At 39.3% G+C, this 15,164-nt stretch overlaps 1 protein-coding gene across 1 annotated transcript in view; it reads left to right on the forward strand.

The window, feature by feature from the left end:
• tgfbr3 (transforming growth factor, beta receptor III) overlaps positions 1-15,164 on the forward strand; it is a 79,685-nt gene that overhangs the window by 21,670 nt on the left and 42,851 nt on the right. The window contains exon 3 of the mRNA XM_020610027.1: positions 13,038-13,225. Coding sequence (XP_020465683.1) covers positions 13,038-13,225 — 188 coding nt within the window. The remainder of the gene's footprint in view (positions 1-13,037; positions 13,226-15,164) is intronic.

A 15,164-nucleotide genomic window follows, 5' to 3' on the forward strand; every position in this document is an offset into this window, starting at 1 on the left:
TTTCTCACACACACACACACACACACACACACACACACACACACACACACACACACACACACACACACACTACTCAAGCAAGAGCACTGAATGAGCTGCAGCAGACAGGTCTCCACAGATAGAGTCATATCTTTGTCCGGGTCCATCATATCTTCAGCCTTCAGTTAAGTGGATGCTTATGCAAATCTGCAGGAGTAAGGTGACCCTCGCCCCCTTCCCTCTCCCCCTCTCTCCATAGTTCCAGTAAGCAGGCGTGTAAATAATTTTGGTTGGAGCCAGTAATGAGAGGCAGCTGGGGTGATTGTGCATTTTCCATTGTGTTTCACAGCCCTGTGGAAAATAAAGCCACTGGAACTGGGGAGAGTTAGAGTAAAAGTGTTGTGCAGAGTGTGAATTCATTGAAGAGAGAGAGAGTAATAGTAAAAAAAGGCTCTTGTTAACACCTGGTTTTTATTTTTCAATCACAAGCAGAATGAGTTTATTAGAACTTCAGTATCCTGATAAGGTGCCAACTTTTGAGTGTATGATTCTTTATCTACAAAAAGAGTCCTGTTATGGGCTTGCTGAAGCTGAAGGCTTCCAGGTGGGGTCTTTCATCAGACCAGCCCCTTCTGAGGCCTCACCTTCCCCACTCCCATTTCCCCCAGATGAGTCCCGCTGAAAGACCATGTCCCTATTTTGGAATGGCCCTTTGGAAAACAAGGGTTTCGGTCCAAACACTGACATTAGGCCCTTCCCTGAGCCTGGTATTTGCCCTCGATCACAAACACGCGTGTAAGGAAGTGCTCTTCTTTTCCACTTGTTTTTCAAATTTTGTTTTTTAGATACGAAGTAGTGTCAGTAGTTGTGGTCTAGGTTGCTGTGGGAATAATGTACATATGAAACGTACTGTAAGGCTGTTATCATAACTGGAATACAACCTCCTCCTTTCTATATTTAAATCAAGGAAAAGAGAAAAAAAAACTTTTTTGACACCATTGCCTCACATAAGCTGTTTTCTATGTGTTTTTTGTCTTGTGACTGTTCCAACCAAGGTCATCACACTTTGTTTGTTAACTGTCTGCTTAAGAGGCCCTCCCAGCATCCTTTGGATGTGTAAACACCCCAGACACCATGGAATCTGACATGTCATTTTTCTTCTTTGCCCTCACTGTCTTAAAGCAGAAGAAGCCCAGTGGAACACTGTCCCATCCAGCTTATGTGAAAACGCTATCTGCCTTGCCCTTTCTCACCTCTCTGGCTCCCTCACACTGGGCTCACACAAAGGCCCAGCATTGTTTCACTCTTTCTGTTGATGGCAACCTGCTGCTTCTCAAAGGCCCCTGTTATCACTTCTGAGTGATGATGTATTTGTAAAATATTCCAGGAATAAAAACATCTTTTGGGGTTGCTGTTTGACTGATGTCAAAGAAAGAATGTGCTTGGTATTATTGATTTAGCAAAATCCCTTCTTCATGCCCCTAACAGCGCAGTTCCAATTTTTGTTTTTTTATAATTGTTCCTGGGCATAAAATTGTCTGTGTCAGTGCTTGTGTATTTGGATGCTAGATTAGAATAAATATGGTTTACTATGGCTGTTGATACCCAGACACAATAACATTTAGGCACAGATCAACATAATGGCAATCAGATGTATTGCTAGAGGTCTGCTGAGACATGAAGAGGGTGAAATATGGCAAAATAAACCATCAAATGTTAGTGTGTTAGGATTTAGAATAGGGCTGAACAAGTTGAAGACAATACTTTCTTGCAGTTTTATGACCAATATTATGATTATGATTTTATCTGCAGCTATTTTCTATAAAAATAAACTAGGTCTGTGTTTTTGGTCTGAGCGTTGTCATGTATCATGATTGTAAATAAACAGAATCAGATAGAGAATTTAGTTCACTTTTTCACACATCCTCACATTTATAAAAGCTAACCTACTACTTTACAACAATGTTAACTCATGACATAGTATTATTATATTTGCAGCCACTTCTGTAATTCTGTGAAACTGGTGTAAAGTCACTTATGGCAATGTTTAATATCAAATTGAGAACAACAGGTCCTACTAAAGCTAATGTTAGCTTCAAAGACTGAGTGGGCGAGCTACTGTATTTCACAGCTCTTAATCCCAAAGGCCCAATTCAAAACTTTTAAATATCATATGATTATACATATGATGTGTTTAAAAGTTCAACTTAGAGCAGAAGCTGTGACAACGTCAGTGCTACTTGTTAGATACTTGCTACCTACAGTAGCTATCCTTATAAAATGACCAAGCAGACACTGTGTGGAAAGAACAGCTAAGGGCATGCCCATGGTTTCCACTGGTCTTCAAATGGACATGGACTGTGGATGTGGAAGCGCCTCTATTCATACTAGAGTTGGGGGTATGTGTACGCGGACACGTTTCACACATGTGCACCAGAAATTCTCCAATGGTGACCTCATGACGGCAAGAAGAAGAGATTGTTTGTTTGCTGTATTTGGCCAAACAACATAACAAAGTAAAACAAACACAAACAAACAAGTAAAAAAAACTGCAGCTTCATGTGCTGCTTATAATTGGGCTTGTATTTTTTTTTTACAACTAATGTTGATGGTTTACTAACAGGTGCCTACTCCATTTGTCAGGGTTGATGAATAATAACCAGGCTCACTCTAAGTAACAGAAAAGTGTTTAAGAGATTACACAAACTACGATATTGTATTTTGATTAAACAAAGCTGTTTTATTTTTCAAATAAACCTGCTATCACTGAAAACCACAAGTAATTGTATTGTTCAGATTTGATTACTTGCCATTTCTAAATAGTGTCCTCTTGCTGTCCAGTTGCCAAAATCCAGATGAGGTAAGCTCTGAGATGATGAAAATGTTTATATGCTCGTTTACAGTTATTACAGTGCCCTAATAGCACTTTTTTGCCCTGGGTGTTGCCTCTCAGGTAACATGCAAGTTGTCTTGTACTTTTCTGTACTGCTAATTAGCAAATGTTAGCTACTAACATTACAGTTGAAAGTATTTGTAATATATAAATATATATAAATGCAAGAAAGATCATTTATTTTGGCCTTGTACTTTTGTCCCTGCAAACCTACAGCATTGAAAATAACAGACGCGTTTTTTATGGCCTCATTTTCTTTTGCAGTGTGCCTTCACTATTACTGAAGTTTATAGATCCAAAGTTCTCAGACTGTAATTTATTGTCTGAATGCCTGGCAACATACTTTGCCTGTATATCCATTCTTGTATTTGAGCCACATCTCCCACATACTGTACATAAAATATAATCAACTGAAACTCCTGTCCTTTAGCTGTTTTTTCAGTTATATCTGAGAGAAAAACTAATGGTACATGAAGCTACCAAAACAGATTGTCTCGGTGATATTGCATTACAGACAGGTTTGCAGGATAGCTGACTTCAGATTTCACACTTTGATGGGGGGAGTTTACGACTTCCCTAATGGAGTTTGGGCTCACCCCTGCCCTCCCCCCTCCTCTGTTCCAGCTTCCTCCTCTTATGCTTCCAGTTTTACCATCCAGAGATAAATCCTTTGCAGAAGTAACTTACACTAGCCATATGAAAGGCTTTGCTAACTTACTGTCGTAGTGGCTTAAGGTTCAGGGGTGAGTGGGCTGTGCTAATGTCAGCACTGCAGAGCTGATTCTTTAGTCCAAAGCCCCTTAGGAAAACAAAAGCAGGCAGAATATTACATTCCTTAAACTGGTGTGTGTGTGGGTCATGGTCCATGAGAAGCACTCCCTGCAGTTAAAAAGAAAGATGGCAGAGGATTCAGTTAATCCTGTAGTTCATATCTTAGGTAGGGAGGAGATGGATTCAAACAAAGAGGCCCCTTTGTGCTGCTTTGAACTTACTGTAATTAAAGCGACTGAATTAAATCTTTGCATAATTAGACAAGTTCATTTAAAATTCATTGTTTCATTATTGGGTTCCTCTGCGCTCTTGTTTTTTTTTTCATATAGGGAATGATGGCATTTGTTTTATGAGGTATGTGTTGACATTTTTGAAGTTATCTTTGCTGCGTCACAGTCAGCCTGCTAGTTGAAGGATACTGGGAATTAGATGTGAGGATATGCATACACATGCAGGGGGAAGGTTCTGTTTGTTTATCTTTGGAAATGGCTTTGTGGGAATATCAGATTTATCCCCAACTGGCACACAGACTGACATCACTTCCTGTACCCAAACTCTGGCTCAGTGCCACAGTGTGGACAGCGACAGAGTCCATTCTGTGGAAGCAGAAGTGTTTATCTCTACTAAGATATGAGGGGACTACACTGAATAGTGCATCGAGCAGGGAGGGTCTTACTGTACTTTTGTGCTCTTGCAATTAGAAATACATACATTTAAACTTGGAGTTTGGCCAGTGATGGTGACAATTTCATTTTTGTGCTGATTCACATCAAAATGTTAGCACTCATATTGAGTGAAAATACAACCACAGACTACTTCAGAGCATGTTTTGTTTCTGTTATGGCTGTAAGCCTGCTTTTTTTTTTTAAGTTCTATTCTCTTTCCAACAAATTCTTTTATTTCTTCTACCCTCCAATTTCCCTGATGGTTTTGCAATTATTTTTAAGTATGAGGCTGGTTTTGATACTTGAAAATAAGAGACAGATTGTTTTCAAGAACTGCAAAGCATCCAGTTGTCTACACAATATCACTTCACATAGTGATTAGGTTCTTCCCTTAAAATATGATGTGTTTACATTTTGAAAAGCTTCTAGTCTGGTGAAAGGTTTGAAAATATACCTTCATTTTCTCACGTTACAAAAATCTGGAATGACTTTAACAGTGTACTGTATGTGAAAGAGATATTAGTTGTGAAATCACAAATATTTTATAATTCAGAAGAAGCCTTGCCTGTCATTTCCACCGGATGTGGCGTCTGCAACGCGGTTTTAATCCTTGATACCCCAAGGGGTGTGGCAGTGGTGCTGGTTTTTCATGTAGGGTATTTTTCCTTGTTTTTAAACTTCTAAAATGTGTAGACTTTGTCGTTATATTGTTTTGTTCTGTAGCCTACAGACAATAGGCTACAGTTAATGGTTAAGTTTAATTGAACGGTTACTGTTAAGTCATTATGTGGCTGTGTTTTAGTTGTTAAAAATCCATTCGTCCTTATAGGCTAATTATTTTGTATCTACAGTATGTTCCACATGGATGGCTGTGTTTCAGGGAAAGCACTATCTGATTGTGGCTCCAGCTTTTGTCAGAAGTGTCCCAGAAGTTGCATTCATCAAAAATAGAGTAGGTGCATATCTTTAGTGAAGCGGGGTGGAGAACCACTGATGCGTCACAGCCGGACCCGGTGGAATCACAAGCATTGACTTGACTGGCAGTGATCAGCTCCGGTGACTGTCACGGACAGAATGAAACGAGGCTCCACCCGGTGTGGATGAGAGGTTAAATCCAAAGACCGTGAGAAGAGTCTAGTCACATCACTGTCTAGCCCTCAGATTTTAGATATATCAAAAGTGAATATGTGTAAATTCTCTCCCTCCTTAATTTGAATTCATTCTGTTCACTTCTTCTCTTGCCAGACATTGCAGATGCTTTCATCATAGCTCTTCAAGTGACATCTGAAGTGTTTTCATCTTATCTCTTTAACTGACATTTCAACTGCTTTTATTGTAACTCTTCAAATGACACGTTAATTTAAGATTAGAGTTCATCTGATCCAGTGATTACACTTAAGCTGAGATTTCCAGACCACTTTCTCACTTACGCTTTGATGATTTCTACTCATTTTGTTGCTTGAACTTTAACTGACAATTCAGCTGATACGCCAACTAAACTCAGTATTTCCACCTCAATTGGAACTTAAGCTCCTTTTAGCACTTCACTTCTGTAACTACACATTTGCTGCTGCTTTTTTCAGCATTTGAAATGTTTTAATTGTAAATTTTCAGCAACAGACACACATGTTCTTGGTGAGATGCCTACACCAAGCTGCTATGTGGTGCTTAATTCTGGCATTTGATATCTGAAATATGGATTAATTATAGGGTCTTGTATTACTGTCTGTTACAGTGACTGTTGTTGTTTTTTTCAGATACTGAATGTCAAGTTTACAAACACCTATTACTTCTTTTAATACCAATATGTTTTAGTTATACATGCTCTTATCTTGTAAACAATAAGTTAGAAAGTTGCTTGGGCAGCTCAAGTCCTTGTTACTTCCTGTGCTCACCTGCACCCTGAGAGGACAAACGTGTCAGTGAAAGCTTATGATCTGCCATTTCAAAAGTTCTCTCTGTCTTCTCACTTTTCAGTTAAAACCACAACATCCTCTTACTCTGTTACATGTGGCTTTGCACACCTGTGCCATTCGTCATAGTTGCCAGTTCTGATGTCACTTTACAAGCCTAATTTCTAACTGAGTTAGTGAAGTGCCACCTGCATTCCTCTCTTTGTCTTCACAAGAGCAATTTCAGATCTTTCCTGTTTAAACAGTCCCAGAAATTCCAGCATGCTAAAATCTAAGGGTAGATTTGAATTTGTGAAAGGAGCACGGAGGAGGCAAATTAACTCAGTTTTAAATGTTTGTAACACTGGAAATATTACATGACAAAAACAGACATTTAGTGACTTTCAGGTCTTTCTTTCAGATTAATAACAAAAATCTTACTCCACTCAAATAATAGTTTCATTTATTGTGAATGCGACTTAAACCCACAGCTGGTTAGGAGGGAAGTAGTGGGGAGAGGATGAGATGTCGATGTTGAGTATATTGTGCCAGATCTGGAGCTGGCTGTCTTTGTCCGTGTTAGCTTTTGTGGCTGTTGCTGACTTAGTCGTATGAAAAAAGGCCTTCTGTTCCATGAAGGTTAACAAAATGAACTGTCAGGTTTTAAAGTTAACAAAACAGCTAGGTAGAGCTCTTTTGTCTTTTATTACAGTTCAGGCACATCTCTTTATTACATTTTCAAAATGATGTTAGCCCACTGCATTGTACCTTTAATAATAGATAATTATTATGCAAATTGCTGAGATTTGGAGATATTTGTGGCAAATACTATTATTTATACTATACTATAATTTGGTAGTGGGGTACCAAAATACTGCACTAAGCTACAAGCTACAGAAGGGTCTTTGTGGACACAACAGGTGTTTTTCCTATGTATAATATTGTAAGATATACTGTAGTTATGTTTGCACTTGCTGCCATTCATCTTTGTGGCAGTTACATCTATATAAAAATGTTTAATAATATTTAGAGATTACTGTTATACATTTAGCATATATACAGTAGATTTACCATCAGATTTAGCTGTATCTGTTGAGTTAAGGGTGTATTTGTATTTTAGTCCGCAGAGTGTCTGGTGGGCTCAGGCTGGACTTGTTTTCCAGGCAGAGTGAACAACAGCTTCTCTCATTCTTCTGCTGTGGGTGTTTGGCCAGGCCAGCTAAAAGGCGCTATGGACATACTGTGTAGTCTATCGATGACAGAGGAAGCAGAATAGATGGTTGGAAAGGATGACAGACAGAAGCGGGGGAGAAAGCCAGACAGACAAGGTGACAGAAGACATGAAGCTGGGGCTGGGCCAGCAGATGAAAGCCTTATTTCCTCTATAACTTTGTTGTGTCCATGTGGAGAGTAGGCTGATAGTTTTGGCATATGTGATGTTATTAGAGGTCATTTGGGTTCAACTTGATAGACCAGCTGAATGAGAGGTGAAAGCCTGTCTTTTGCTATCATTACTTTCACTGAGGCAGAGGTAATGTTTTTACCAGTGCTTGTTTGTCAATTTGTTAGTAGCATAACTCAAAATGTAATGAATTGAATTTCAATATTTTGTTCTCTAACTCCATGCCTACAATGCTTGGACGCAAATCACACAATAATGTCCACGTAAGATTTACTGCACACCAAAATATGATCTGGATCCAAATAATATTCCAGAGGTGGTGATCCACAGCGTTCACATTTATAGGGCTCACAAAAAACTTTGCCACTGTGACGCAACAAATAATGCTAGATCTTCAAGGAAACCAAAACTACTGAAATACCGTTCTTCTTGAATAACTTTGAAACATGTACTGTTATCACTGTGATGCCAGATGCTAGGGATAGGTTTTCATGCGTTTAGGTGTAGTGGCATTATGGGGAAACTGATCTGTCTTGGCAGAGGTTTGCACTCTCTGAGTGCTCTCTAGTTTTGATGGTTTTTACTATGTCTTTATAGCTTATGATTGAGTCATTTGCAAAGAATGACTTGTGTGAAGTTTTTGTATCAACTTGATTTAATATAACAAACATAAAGGGTCATTTGAAAGTATTAACTGATTGATAGTGTTAATGATCATGGTATTTCCTGTGTATAAGTGGATATTGTGGCCTGATGATGATAAAATTAGGATTCATCCACGGGGGGGCCTTCTAGAGCATGGATCAGGCTGCATATTTCTGTCCAAACCTGACCCGAGAGTGTGGCATCCAAACCCAACCTGGACATGATAAGCTTGTAGCATTGTAATGTCTGAACACGACCTGAGCCCCGAACCATTGAGTTTGTGTGGCGTTTTTCTCCTTATCAATAAATAAAGTAGATGTTTGAGTGCTCCAGCCATCTAGCTTAAAGTTTGACCCACATGTCCGAACCTGGCCCGAACTCTCAGGTACTGATGGGTCCAGTTGGGCTCGGTTCGGTTATCCACACTTTAGGGCTGTCAGTATATACTGTACTGTAAAATGCATAACTTAAAGCTACACTACCTAATTTCTTTACAGCCTTTTGAGGTATAATGAAACTCCACAAACGCCACAGACTGACACCACACACTGCCCCTAATCGTTCTTCTTTCCTAGTGAGGATGTAAACTACGCAAGCCTGTTCGCAACAAAATGCGGGATAGTGGGTAGAGGAATGACAACGCGTCCCATTTTCACTTGCTTTATCAGACAAGGTGCAAAATCTTAGTTAGTGTATCTTTTAAGGCACTAGTTGTGCAGAAACCTTATCATCAACCACGTCATTAGGATCACTTTGCCAGATGGTGGAGTTGCACAAAAATATCACTTCACAACTCCCTAAAAGTCCAGGCAGCATTTGTTGAAATTTCAGACTCTGTAGCAAAGTAATACAAGAACATGAAAGTTTCAGTGCCCTATTTTTCTGTTCTCGTAGTCACATTTTTTCCTATATGCCTCCATTTTCTGTTTTGTCCTTAAGCAAGTGGAAAAGCAGATCATTGCCTGAGTATTGTAATCTTTTGGCAGTCTCCAAGAAAGAACTAAATTTCTCTTTGTTTGACTGGGGTTTGTTTGTTATTCTCCATGTGTGAGGGGAAAAAGTGAGTTGGAGTGCCCGCTGATGTGTTTGTGGGAGGACGCTTGATGACATGGTTTGAGAGGGAATAGGCTTGGCCCTTTGGGAGGAAGGGGGCTGGGGTGGGGGACTGAAATACTGATGCACCATAGGTTTTTGCCATTAATCCCCTTGCCTTTAACCCTGCCATGCTTGTACACAGCAGATAAGGTCTGCATTGTTTAATGCCTGTTTATACTGTTTATTTTGCATTGTTTGCACTGTTTGTTGTTTGTTAATACTGTTTATTTTGTTATATTACACAGCCTTATGTAAGTTTACTGTTTATGTGTCCCTTGCATGGGGATATGTACATGCACATTGAGAGCCACTGTACCAGAGTCAAATTCCCTGTGTGTCTGACACACCTGGCCAATAAAGCTGATTCTGATTCTGATTGTGATATAAAAAGTCTACACACCCCTTTTAAAATGCCAGGGTTTTTGAGATTTAAAAAAATAGGACCAACATAAATCACTTAAGAACTTTTTCCACCTTTTAACACATAAGCTGTACAATTGAATAGAAAAACAAACAAATCTTTTAGGGGGAAAAATACAAATAAAAATGTAATGCGGTTGCATAAACTCGCACAACCTTAAAATATTACTTTGTTGAAGCACCTTTTGATTTTATGACAGCATTGAGTCTTTTGCGGTGGGAGTCTATCAGCATGGCATATCTTTCCTTGGGAATATTTGGCTAGTCTTCCAAATCTGTCAGATTGCAAGGGCATCTCCTGTGCAGAGCCCTCTTCAGGATTTTCAGTTGGATTCAGGTCTGGGCTCTGGCTGGGCCATTCCAAAACTTTGTTCTTCTTTTGGTAAAGCCATTCTTTTGTTCATTTGGGGGTGTGCTTTGGATTGTTGTTATGTTGAAGGGTGAAATTCCTCTTCACTTTAATTGATTTACCATCAGTTTGAAGGTGATTGGTTAATTCTGAACACAGCCATATCCCTAATTATGAGAAGATGAGTACACTTATGCAGCCACATTATTCTATTATTTTATTTTTTATTTTCCCCACTAAATCATTTCAGTTTGCTTTTTAATTGAGTTGCACAGATTTTAGTCCACATTAAAGGTGGAACAGATTTGGAAGTGATTTATTTTGGTCTTTTTACATCTCAGAAACCTGGCACTTTAGCAGGGGTGTGCAGACCTTTTATATCCACTGTATATATGGTCCGAATAAGTTTCAAAGTTAATGTCTCAGAGCTTGGAATGAATTGACAAACAACAAGACACAGCATAAAGTACAGATTGAGACATCTGTAAAGAGCTGGGAATTTGGCTCCGTAGCTAATTATGGCAACAATAAAATGTCTGTACTTTTATTACAATAAAAGGGGAGCTACTGTATGTCATATATGATCTTCAGCTTTATGTGGATCTACGTAGGCTTACTGGACAGCACAGAAAGAGAAAACAATAGGTATGTGTTCTGAGCAACATGAAGTTTTCCCCTAGCTGCACCCCACTGCTGACGCACTGTGTTTTTTTGGAGTCTGTTGGGGAGATTTTAACGTTATTATCTCTGTCAGTTAGGCTTTAATTTCTTCCAAATGTTCCATCTGATTGCTATTGGCAGTCTTTGTGTACTTAGTGTGATGTGTTTGAAATGTGAGTGGGCCTTGGCTGGCACAAGGCGGTGGGCTAAAATACAAGGTTTGACCCTGAGATGAAGCCTGGCCACTGATGCTCTCATAGTATACCAGACTTTCTAAAGGAAAAGAGCTGTTTGGTGGCTCTTTCCAACCTCATGTCTTTGTGTGCCACTTGGACTTCATGCATCTGTAAGTTACACCCTGAAAGTGTTTACATTAAGTGGAAGGAAGTTTACACTATAGGAAGATCTCAGGCTGTGGTGAAGCTTGTACAGTAAACCACCTGAAAGACTGTGGCTGATGAAAGGGAAGCTGCATATCATGAAAGAGCTAATGTGGATGTGAAATATGACCCTGTAAACACAATTCAGTCTGTCTTTGGCCGAACTGAACAGAACTGTTCAGTAACATTGACTGTGCTGTAGACAGAACACCGAGACCCAGCAGACTGGGCTTCACTGTCCTTACGCCCTACTGAGTGCTTGACCAGTTTGTAGTGGTGCCTGTTGTGACTGTGACTAGAATGAGAGCATCTACTAGAGAGTAAAAGATTGATAATAATAAAAAGCATCCATCCCTGTGTCTTTTTACTAGTAATTCACCAATAATGACTTTCATGGCTGATAACTGGTTGATAAAGATTCGCCGACAGTTACAGTTGACTTCTTAAATATATTTTGTGTTCATTCTGGCCAGAGAACATGAAATGTACATACAAGTGTCGATGTCAAATCATACTGAAGAAACAGCTCTGCACACAGAGTTCTTAAACCTACATGTTATCAGAACAGAGGACCTTGGGAGTACCGGTTGAAGCCGTCTTCCACATACGCACACAGATGTCAGGATGCTGACTGGGATAATACCTCTCATCACACGGGCTCATAATCTAACTAACAGAACTAAACGTTTTGACAGATGAAGAATATCTGCATCTTAACTCACTGGATGTTTGTCCACAGTGGTAATTAGGTTTTGTTATGACTGATACAGATATAATCATTTATAACATTATTCATTCAATTGTAAAAATGTGAAGAACCCTGTAAAAGTTAACTAGTTAGTTTGACTAGTTTCTTTCCCACTATCATTCCATTTAATTGGTGAATACCGGTATCTTTCAGTTAGTCAAGAAGATACAGTCTCGAAGTGTAAGAAGAGTATTCTCATTGAGAGGCAATGGGGAAAGCCTCACCTTGGACATATGACCTTTATAAAACCCTCTGAAACAATGATTTGCTTGTTTTGCTCAGTTTTGCCATACCGAGCAAATGATTGCTTACAGTTTGACTGTCTAGCGAATTGCCCTATACAGTTTGACATATAGAAAGTTGCACAGTGTGAATTGAATTAAGACCACCGACCAAGCTGACAGTTTTTTCACCTCAAATTGTCCATGAACTTGTCACATCTCCAAGGCAACTAGTGAAGGACACAGCTAATGGTTAGTTACAGGCTTTATAACACAGAGTGCACTTAAAATGTCGTTTGGTTCTTCACCTATGTCATTAGAGAAGGTCAAATTTGACCATTCAAGGCAAACAAAAGTGAATGAGAATATAAATGGAACACTGTGTACATGTCTCACATGTCTTTTATTTTACTATATAATCTAACATAGGCTGAATGAAGAAATAAGCTGGAGACAGAATTTGCCTTTTTGTGTGTGACTGTGTGCCCCATACACCGCATGACTCCACAGTACCACCTTTTATTATCAACACACATAACTATTTACATACACGCCGAAGCCCATAAACCCCATCAGGCCCCTCAGTCATGGCGCTCTGCCCCAGCTGACTGGTTCTGCCCCCATAACAGAACATGAACCGAACAGTAACTCACAGTTTGCCCCAGCAGGGCATGCTGGAGGACCCCTCCAAGCCCTGCTCCACCCCGATGCTACAATAATAATTTGTTGATGATGGTGATTGTAGTGTGATTGCTACTGGCTATACAACAGTTTGCCCCTCGAGGATAATAAAGTTGTCTGAAGCTGAATCTGAACATGCTTTACATAAATAAACTGTGTGAGACATGACATTTAAATCCTGCACATAATGTAGCATTTGATATTTAAACAACATTTTTCATTTTTCTTTGCTCCAGGGCCGGTGTTTCGCAACCAGTGTGCACTGCAGCCTGTAGGAATGGCGCACCCAGTGCAGGCCATGTTGGAGAGCTTCACCGCCCTATCAGGCTGTGCAAGCAGGGCCACTACCAGCCTCCCTCAGGAGGTCCACATCATCAACCTGAGAGGACATGCTCCAGAAGGACAGGACAACACCTTGGCAGAAGTGAGTCATCTTTAGCAAACTAGAGCCTGAGTTGTATTTTCTACCATACTGAACTCTTCACCAGAATCAGTTAGGATTAGACCGAGTCAAATAAAGAACACGAGATGCATTCGACCATTATTGAAAACCATATGTACTCTCAGTATATTCATTATTAAAATATTAATTGATTGTGTATTGGTTTGCAACATTAACAAATAATCCAGTGAGAGAAGGTCTGCCCTCCATGCTGTCGCTTCTTCTTCTTCAGCCTGCCAGTCCTTTTCCCTTCAGTCACATTAATATGGCACAGTGATGTTTATTGTCCACATTTGTTCTGTAGCTGCTGAGCTACCAGCAAATATGCTAGTGAGCTAGGAATATGCTAATGTTAACTCTAGTTTCTATATTATTGGTACTGTGCCATTTTATTCTCTGGATTGTGCTATATGTAGATCATTTTAGTCAATAAAGTGTTATTAAAAGGAGAATAAAGATCACTGACCTGGTGAATTAGCTTATTGTTAGTGACCACTCGAATTAAAGGCAATGTTAGTGAAATCAGTCGATTTCACAGCAAAATTGGGTCATTTTCAAATGCTGGTGTGACCTTTTCTTAACCTTCCTGTTATGTTCTGGGTCAAATTGACCCAGTGCAAAGTAACAAAAAAAATCTAAAAAAAATAGTTAAAAATATTTTATTGGTATGAAACTTCATCTGCTTGGCTTAATAGGTGTGATCAACATATAAAATGAAAATGGTTCAATTCACATATTTGCAACATCCCCCTGCATGTTTATATTACAAAGATACTGTTCAGGTCAACATAACAGGGGGGTTAACACATTATAAGTAGCTGATGGATGTCTTTGTTATTAGAAGACTCCAAAAGGCAAACTAAAATATCTTCCTTTATCAAAACATGTAGTCACTTTGGTTCCCCTCACCTGACACATAACTTTGCAATGGGTGAAAAAGAAGACAATCATTATTTAAATGGTTGGTATTTTCCGCTTATTTTGAGCACATCTCTTTAGTGTGCACATTCAGAATGTTAGCACACCTGCTGATAGTGTGTGAAGTTGGTGTCACTTTTGAAACTACGCCCTGTCTTCAGGGTTCATACAGCATGTCTCATGGCAGGACTCCTCACACTTAGCCATAGTTTGAAGATGAATCATGGACCCTCGGCCTTTAAAAACGCTGTGTCTGTATTCTGAACAGACAAAAGTTCCCATCCCCCACAGTCACAACAGTGTGAAACAAATCATGTATAGACATGCCATTGCAATTTTTCTTCTTAAATGTTGTCAAGGCCACATACACAGAAACACTGTGTGTGCTGCATCAGCAGGTAAATACAGAACTTACTCTGTGATTTCACTGGCTCTGTGCCTGTTTTGAAACTTTACTACATGAACCTAAATTATACATTTCTATGATCATAATAACGAGAAGGATTTCTCTTTGTCATGTTAACTCTGCACTTAGAGGCATTCTTATGAGATTTGTCAGGCGTTTTTTTGATTAGGATGCTGTGCAATTGGATAAATTAGGCCCAGCATGCAACAATATTTAAGCCATGCTTGATAGTAACTTGCAAAGTTTGCTTTTCACGAGTATTCATACAGAGAGACTGGAGTGTGATCCACTGATAAATTACCTAATCACATAATTTACCCTGTGGTCAGTGGTTTTCTGCCTACATGGCGATCACTGAGAATGGAGGAGTTTGTTTAATGTACAGTACACGGTACACTCATTCTACATATGCTATGTAGAAGTATTTACATTTACACAAAAAACTTCTTTCAATTTGAGCTGTAGAAATTTAAGTTTTTTTGTACTATAGTATCGCATCCATAATATACGGTATAATATGTGAGCATTACTTTTAACTACTGTTGTTCAGCCATATTCAGTATAACAGCTTGTTTGTTTGCCCGTCACATGGGTGCA

The sequence above is a fragment of the Monopterus albus genome, unplaced genomic scaffold, assembly GCF_001952655.1.
Source record: "Monopterus albus unplaced genomic scaffold, M_albus_1.0 scaffold103.1, whole genome shotgun sequence".
Taxonomy (NCBI): Eukaryota; Metazoa; Chordata; class Actinopteri; order Synbranchiformes; family Synbranchidae; genus Monopterus; species Monopterus albus.